This window comes from Leuresthes tenuis, unplaced genomic scaffold (genome assembly GCF_036924035.1).
Source record: "Leuresthes tenuis unplaced genomic scaffold, fLeuTen1.0.hap1 SCAF_16, whole genome shotgun sequence".
NCBI classification, from domain to species: domain Eukaryota; kingdom Metazoa; phylum Chordata; class Actinopteri; order Atheriniformes; family Atherinopsidae; genus Leuresthes; species Leuresthes tenuis.
Window position 1 is genome coordinate 17,908,594 of NW_027325370.1, and position 8,351 is coordinate 17,916,944.

The window sequence follows — 8,351 nt, forward strand, 5'->3', positions numbered from 1 at the left end:
ATTCAACAGTTATTTTGAGCCACATTAAAACATCACATAAAAAACAACAACATCCAAACAGTGTTTCAGTCTGAGTTGATGATGGTTTTATTGATTGTGAAAAGCAAAAACAAACAGCTTGAGACCTCCATCCCTCTGAGTCCAACCCCTAATCCAAAGGAAAACATCCGCTCCACCCGGCCCCACTGGTTGGGGTTTATTAGGCAGAGCTTCATTAAAAAGGAGGAGTGGGTGGAACTCAAAGCTGGATGGACAATCAGCTGAAACGGAAAGAAATCCTGGACATCGCCCACGCTAATCCCAGAGGAAGCTGCTCAAACCTTCCTCCGAGCTGTGTGGGCAGATCCAGGTGCCGTAAACGCTTCTTTTCCACATTATTCATTCACCAACATTTAATTTCATCCACTCACAAAAGTAGAAACAAATCACCTCAATCAGATTAAAAAAAAAAAGAAAAAAACATATACTCAGCCACTCAGATTCATACTCATTACTTGCAGAATGATTTGGAATGTTGTCTTTCTGTTATCGAAACATTCCTCAGTTCTCCGGAAACATATTTAGCATTCAGATAAATTATATGAAACCATTTGTTTGTATGGATCAGGAAAGAAAAGATGGAAACACGAGGTGTTACACTCTAAATAAAAGGAACGTGCCGCATACTACCCTGAATTTACAGTATCGAAAGGTGAAAGATTCAACTTGCGCCAACAGCTTTTAACAAGATGGATCAAGACGCCGTATGCCGTCCAGCCTCCTCCTCGGTAGATCACATGACACTGACTTTAGTCCGTGTGCTCTCAACATTTTGGCTGAAAAATGAGGTGAACAGCAACCAAACAGACATACACAGAGCAGGCTGGTGTCAGAGTGGCGGCGGTGTCTACGACAAGTTGGTGTTTGGGTCCGGGCTGGTGGCGCTGTTCTCCTGATGTGCCGCCTGGCTTCCTCGTGGTGGCACCTCGATGATGCGGGGCTTGTCGATGATGCGAGCGCGTCGGTCGCCTTTCTCGACTATTCCGATGATCCACGCTCCTCCTGAAGCGCCCTGACCTCCTGCTCCGGAGCTGTGGCTCTTCATCTCCGAGCAGAACTTGGCGGCCTGCTCTCTGGGCAAACACACCAGCAGCCCACCTGGAGGGACGAACAGGGCGTGAGGGTCAACCTGCGGCGCACATTTACATATTTACAAGCAAGTTCCGCCATTCATACCAGAGGTCTCTGCCGACATTCCCTGAAGCAGGTTGAACAGGTTTCCGCAGGCTTTACTGATGGCACTCATCTTGGCTAAGATTGGCAGGTTATGGATAACGAAGGCCACCTCGTTTCGCTGCTGTGCTGCCAGGTTGTTAGCGTGCCCCAACAAACCGAAACCCGTCACGTCCGTCGCGGCGTGGGCCTGGAACTTGTGCATTAGGCCTGCCGCTGGAGACAAAACGCACGAATGAGTCAGAGCAGACCAACAGATTTATGCACACTGTCACCCAATCAGAAGTGGACAGCTCCAAGTACTTGTGTTCACATCTGGAATTAAAGGACAACCTAATTTACCATCTCTTACGGCCTGGGGTCCAAAGTTTTTAGCATGTGGATAAATCCAATGATTTGAAAATGATTCCACCAGTGGGTGTTTGTCACGGTCTTTTGCATCTCGTAGTGAGATGCTGAAATAAATTAGTCGTGCTGCTAATGAACAAACTTTGCAACGAACCGCGTTCCAAACGACAGAAAGGAGAAAAGAGACTGGGCATTGTTTTTGGGAAGAAACGTTTCCCAACATGCTGCCGTGTTGTCGTTTGTGTCCCTGTGGGAGTTGAATGCAGAGGGGCCTGAAATACGGAAGCTCAGATGGAGCGGTTACAGTGGAAGTTAAAGAGAAAATAAAAAGAAGTAGTCCTAAACAACAAAGTGGAATAATTCGGTAAAATCGTCACACAATCAGCTGAGCAATAAACAGCTCATCAGAAGGTCTGCTGAGGTCACTGTAATATAAAGTATACATTCAGTAACTGAACGAGATGATTATTCCGCTGCCTGGTAAGCCTTTGACCACCGTCCAGTGGTCCAGCTGATACGGAATAACTCAGCCGTAACACACACACTGCACACACTTTCCTTCCGAGTGATGAAGGTGCTGTACCTGTTCGGTTTAATGTTGCCATGGAGAACATGGCTTCCTGATACGCCTCTTTGACTTCCTCTTTGGTGATAACAAGCTTGATCTTGTTCCACCGTTCAGGCTGTTGAGACAAGAGAAACGTGTACCATCAGGGCATCTTTAGCTTATGATATGTGGTAAAATGAAGCTTTTCCTCTTCCCTGGCGCCGTTTGGCGTGTCTGCTGCATTATCTTTTGTTTGGATCATTCGGGTTGCTCTGGGAATTCTTTCAGCCCTAATTGTCATTATCATCATTGTTATTACCTTATTATTGGTGATACTAATCATTACCAGTATTATTGATAATATTGTCATTATTATCATTATAATTGATTGTTTTCGTCAGTGCCGTTATGTAACTTTTATAATTACTAAAACTAACTATTACTTTTTTTATTTTTATTTTATTTTTTATAGCTGATGTAAATATTTTTGGTATCGTTAACATAATTATTACTATTATTACACATCTATTTGAACATCAACATTTAGAACACAGACAGAATCTGCTCACAATCCCGTATTTTACTGCGTTTTCCACTTAGTAAAATTCAAAGAATTAAAAAAAGCAGATAGTCTGAGAAATGTCAGACAGTTTACAAACAGGGGGAGCGTTTCATTATGATGACAGAATGGATGGCTGACCTGATCGAGCCACTGGTGAGCATTTACAGCCACTTGAGTCCCCAGAGGTTTAGTCAGAACCAGGACGTCGCCCGGCACAGCACCATCAGGCCTGAAAAATGGAGAACAAAAAACAAGCATGTAGCATAAGCAGCAAGCAAAGAAGCATCTAAAGCTTGCAAACAAGTGTTAACATGTTTAAAGTAAAAAAAATAAAAATAAATAAAAAGGACAAAGATCGACCCCAAATGTCTGAAAGTGAGGCCAAAATACCCACTCATTTGTTTGCTTAAGTGCACACAACGTGAACCTTGCATGCCGCCTGCTTCATAACATAACAGGTGCACGAGAGGACAGGACAGGCCAGGCCAGGCCAGGCCAGGCCAGGCCAGGCCAGGCCAGCACTTCCTCTCAAAGGCAGAGCAGAGATAATCATTACATTTATAAAACCACATTTAAACTGTCCAAACTGAACGGACAAACTAGCCGCTCATATTCTGATACTCTGTCTGCAGTAGAAAGGGGCAGTAATGGAGATTCAAATCCAGAGAAAGTAGTGAAGATTTGCCCCAAAAAGCTCTTTTATGTTTGACTAAGTGCTTTATAGAAACAAACAACCAAAGATTAAACCAGCGACAGAGTCCTTCAGTTTGGCAACAAAGCCTCTGCTGTGCACGGTCCTGCTTCGATTCATAGTGCGTCACAGCCAATGTGCAGCTGTACAGTGAAAGAAGAACTGTTTGAATAAAATCAGTGTGAGAGCCACAACTGGAGTTGTAAATAACTCACATGATGAACTCATTGGGCTGGCAGACGACTGATGCTACACCTCCTATGATGATCCAGGGGTTGATCACAGTCTGGCCACCTGTCACCGACGTCCCTCCCTCCTCTGCTGCGTCACGAAACCCTTTAATCATCAGCGGCATCACTCGCTCGCGATCCTGCATGCACAGACGCCATAAAATATGGGTTTTTTTCTTTTTTTTTTTGGTAAAAATCAGATCTTATTTCAAATTTAAGCTCCTAATTTATCTCAACATCTGCTTATGACTTGTATTTCATGCCAAAAACTATCAAAGAAACAGCAATCAGGTGTATTAACCTACAAAAACATACAGAAAACATGCTTAATTTGATATAAAACATGAACTAATGACAGGTTATGAGAGATTTATGATAAAATCTTTTGTCTCTTTATAAAAATCAGTGCAATGTTGTCATCCAAAGATAGAAGTTGTGACTAGCGATTAACAGAGTTTTGAAATGATGACTGAGAGGAGGAAAGTCGGTTTGTTGTATTCATAAAGAGACGATGTCATACTCGACACCACCTTAGATAAAATAAACAAAAGTGGTTTTAATAAACGAATGCAGCCATGTTGTTGGTATCCACTCTGAAACATACATAATGCTACCTTATCATTCATCTTCTGGCTGACGCTCAGCAGCATCAGCATGTTGTCACACTCCGTGATGCCCATGGCGTAGAGATCACTGAGGACGTTAGCGCACGCTATCCTTCCCTGAGAGAAGAAAACAAAAACAAAAACAAAACAGACGCGTGAGACGTTAAAAGCCGTCTGTGTGGTCTCAAAATTGATATATTTAACACAAGAGACTCGTGCTCCTCGAGAACAATAAGTAAATAGCTTAAATGATATTTCAAATTTGAAAATAGCTTAAAAGGGAAATTATTTCACCCATTTGTTCATCTTTTGGGGTCTAAAAATGAGAGAAAAGGCCTGTTTTGTTGGAGTAATTTAATTGAACTTACAACATATCAAACAAGGAAATCTTCTCACTTATATTTATACCCCCAAGAAGAGGATTTTCCAACTTTTAGCCAGTGACGGTTAAGTTTACTCAGTTAACCGTTAACTTTAGCACTCATAAATCATTTATGATGCGTCGAAGTACAAGGAGCAGGTGGATGAAATAACTGAACCAACGAATGCAACGAGGAGCAGTCTTGTCTCTCTGCGTGAGAAACCCTCAGACTATCCCTCTATAGAAAAAGTTTCTCTGTAGTAGAAAAGTTTCAACTCTGAAATGTTTCTAACATTTCTCTTGGATTGGGGACAGGACCCTAATCCAAGGGTCTGGCCTGGCTGTGGTGGTAGATGTGTTGGGTGGAGCAGCCATGAGAGGCTGATTAGCACTGCTGCAGGGTGTTTCTAACCTCTTTATCTTTACCTGCAGTCCAGTGCTGGGACCAAAAAGACTCCTCACCTTCACTTTCACCACCACAAAAAGAATAAAAGCCTTGTGAAGCTGTGGGCGCCACTTTGTTTTGGGCCCTTAGATCTGAAAATGCATCACTGTGAGAGCCGTTCAGATCTGCAGCGAAAAGGTTTGTCACAAATCCCAGCTGCAATCGTTTCTGTCAAGCCGCCTCATCTTTATCTTCTCCTAGCTAAAAGATCAAATCATGATGCATTCACTGTACCACAGCAGTTCAAACTCTTTTTCTTCTGCTTTGTTGCTCATCAGCAGTTATATAGTTCACTGAAGAAAGAAATGAGCTAATAATACTCTACCAGTACTTAGTGTACTGTTTTATATCCAGACCATGAAATCTGACTTCTAACTGGTGATCTTTAACGTTTTTCCCAGTTGGAAGTTAGAAATTCTGATTTACAATTTGTCAATGAACGCACCGCCTCTTCCTTTTAGAAACCAACTTAGCCCGTCTAAGCAGCACTTCTTAAATTTAACCAAAAAGAAATTACGATACGAGTTTTGGGATTATTAAGCTACCTGCCAGCTCTTTGTTCTTATCCACAAGTCGAGTATTCTTCAATCATTGTGGTGAGTTGAACTGTGAGCTCTGTTGGTTGTATCTGTGTTAGTATTAGCTCTCTGACTAAGCCCTGTAGGAGCTGTTAAACTAATATTCAGTTTAACTTGTGTCCAATTTATATTTGCATTGTAGTTAGAAGCCACTGGACAGATCTCAATTAAAACACACCCCATTGTAAAGAAAAAAGTGGTAAAATAAGTTCTGAAAGTAAAGTTATTCTGTCTCCTGACCAAAGCATGTCACAAACATTTAATTAAGACCCCTTAAAAGTTTGTGAACTTGTCAGAAAAGACCTGCTCATGTATGAAACATGTTTAATGAACTTCCTTTGCTGTGTCCACTACAATTTCGGATATTAATATAGTATTGCCACCCACATAAACACTGATAAACAGAAAAATAATTATCTGTATGTAGAAAAGATAAGTGTGGTACTGTGGATCCTTTGGTTTGATCTCCCCCTTCTCTTTGTGAATCCTCCTCTCTGTCGGTCTGCTCTCAAGCAAAAGCCAAACAGAATTTATAGTCCCATCAGAGGTAGAAATTAATCCATATCAATGCACAACATCAATCAAATTTAAATTGCTGTGGTAAATGCAGCCATATAATGTCACTTTGACCTTAGTTTTACCTGAACTTGGTGGCTCACTTCAAGAAAAATAGCCTTTACCAAAGACAGAGTTTGAAAGCTCATCTGGTGCGTCTACAAGCAGTTCAGGCAGAGCCAAGGTCAGTTTCAACCTCACATCACCATCGTTTCTGAGATGGTTTTCATCGTTTTCTATAGTTTGCCATTAACTTCAGTTATTTTTCCAAACAAAACGCTTCTCATTTAAACCAGAAACTTCTGTCTTTTAATGAACTAATTTTTTTATTGAATTAAGTATACATTTTTTAATTATACTTAATTATATTATATTAAATTATATGCAAATTAAGTATAAAAACCGTCCAGACCAGTCTATCCGGTCCATATCAAGTTATGCAAAATTTGGAAATAGCGTTCTCCCACGATTTACCATCAAATATACAGACGAGACCTTTTTCCGTGATTGGTATTGGTTATTGGTATTCCTACTTCCTACCAGGGACACCTTTCATACCACAACCCAGTGCTTGTTCTAACATAACCTTTGACTTGTAAGTATATCTAATAACTTACATCTTGATATTTTATATATCACAAACACTTATTCTGAAGCTTCTGAAAATAGGACTTTGTTGGATAATTTTGAATTTAAATAAAATTAAAAAAAATCAAGCATCTCATCCACTCTCACCTGACTGCTTTTACATCATTACAGTGAGAATCAACTCGCACTGCATCTTCAATAATAATCTCTAATCCTAGAAGTTGACATGTTTGCAGATACGCAGCATTTTAAGTGGATGAGAGCATCACAGCAAATGTTTCTGCAAACTTTTTTTTTTGTTTGTTTTGTTTTGTTTTTAGGGAAATGTCTGCAAGCTGTAACTCACCATCATGTAGGGATCTTCCACCAGAGGATAAAAGAAATCGGTGGTCTGGACCAGTGACAGTCCTCCATGCCTCAGGGGAATCACACAACTGTCCATACCAACGCCTAAAAGCACACCACATAATATGGGAAAGACAAGTTATGTCTGCTCAACTTATTTTAAATGCAACTGCTAATTTATGTATACGTTTATCTGTGCTGTTTGATATTAAAACACAAGAATTTCTAGCACTGTAAATGATAATGACAATTGAGGTTTTTAAAATTGCAGAAAAAGGACATACAGCCCTATTCTTTTAGAAACAGAAGTTTGGGACAAATATCATGAACTTCAGCCACAAGGCAACATAAATATTTTTGCTGAATCATACTTGCCCTCTGGTGATTTGACAGCTCACAGGACATGTGCCCGCTGTTAAATATTTATAATTGTTACAAGGCTCAACTATGAGGCGAAGTTTTAACTTTGGACCACCAGAAGGTTTTATAATGACAAAGTCAGCAGCCAAAGTGTATCAAAGTAATCTGTTTTATTGTGCTGTTAACTATTCATCTGTCAAATTAGCTGACGTGAGTTAACACAAGCTAGCTAGTTTAGCAACAGTTCGTTAGCTGACTGAGGTTAGCAGCCGGGTTTTGGCAACACGGGGGTTTGAGCTAACTTCCAATTTATTCCTCACCAAGCCGCGGGCCAGGTAACTGTTGGCCGAACTCCGAAGCTTGGTCTCCGGCCTTCCCTGTCCCGTCGGCCCGGTCCGGCTCCAGTCCCGCGAGGAGTTTGAGCAGAGCCTCCTGCGGGACCTTGCATCCTCATCCTTTCAGGTCCGAAAAGGCTGTGAGACGGAACCCGCGCTCCAGGCCGTGCTCTTCGGGTTTGAAAGGTTTGTATCCTGGGGGAAAACACCCCTCAGTTCCAACAAGCTCCACCATTGGAGGTGGGGAAGTTGAGCTTGACATGCCTCCCCGGAGACCAGTTCCAAAACACAATACAGGGTGATAGATCTACACCGGCAAGTATAGACGTAGCTCTGAGCGTGAGTTAAGAGTGTCGCTTGAATGGGAGAGACGAACGTAAAGTGACCAAAATAAAACCAATACAGCTTCCTGCTACACATCCAAACATAAAGTTATGATCAAAATATACTGGTCTATACAAGACTAAATCATCCCATACATCATATTTGTAGCACGATTACACAATATACGTTAATCATTAAGGTAAAAATAATATTCTGTGGTGAGAAATACGGGCGCGAATGTTTTATTTTGAAGGCAATAACAAGT

General features: G+C 41.2%; 1 protein-coding gene across 1 annotated transcript; it reads right to left on the minus strand.

Moving 5' to 3' along the window:
• Positions 1 to 63: 63 nt before the first annotated feature.
• Positions 64 to 8,130, minus strand: LOC140271508 (selenide, water dikinase 3-like). Its single transcript, XM_072366754.1, has 8 exons — positions 7,748 to 8,130; positions 7,069 to 7,172; positions 4,205 to 4,312; positions 3,576 to 3,730; positions 2,808 to 2,898; positions 2,144 to 2,243; positions 1,216 to 1,428; positions 64 to 1,137 (listed from the first exon to the last, which is right to left on the minus strand). The coding sequence occupies exons 2-8, from the start codon at positions 7,162 to 7,164 to the stop codon at positions 887 to 889; spliced, it is 1,014 nt and encodes a 337-aa protein (XP_072222855.1). The 5' UTR covers positions 7,165 to 7,172; positions 7,748 to 8,130; the 3' UTR covers positions 64 to 886.
• Between the last annotated feature and the right edge of the window lie 221 nt (positions 8,131 to 8,351).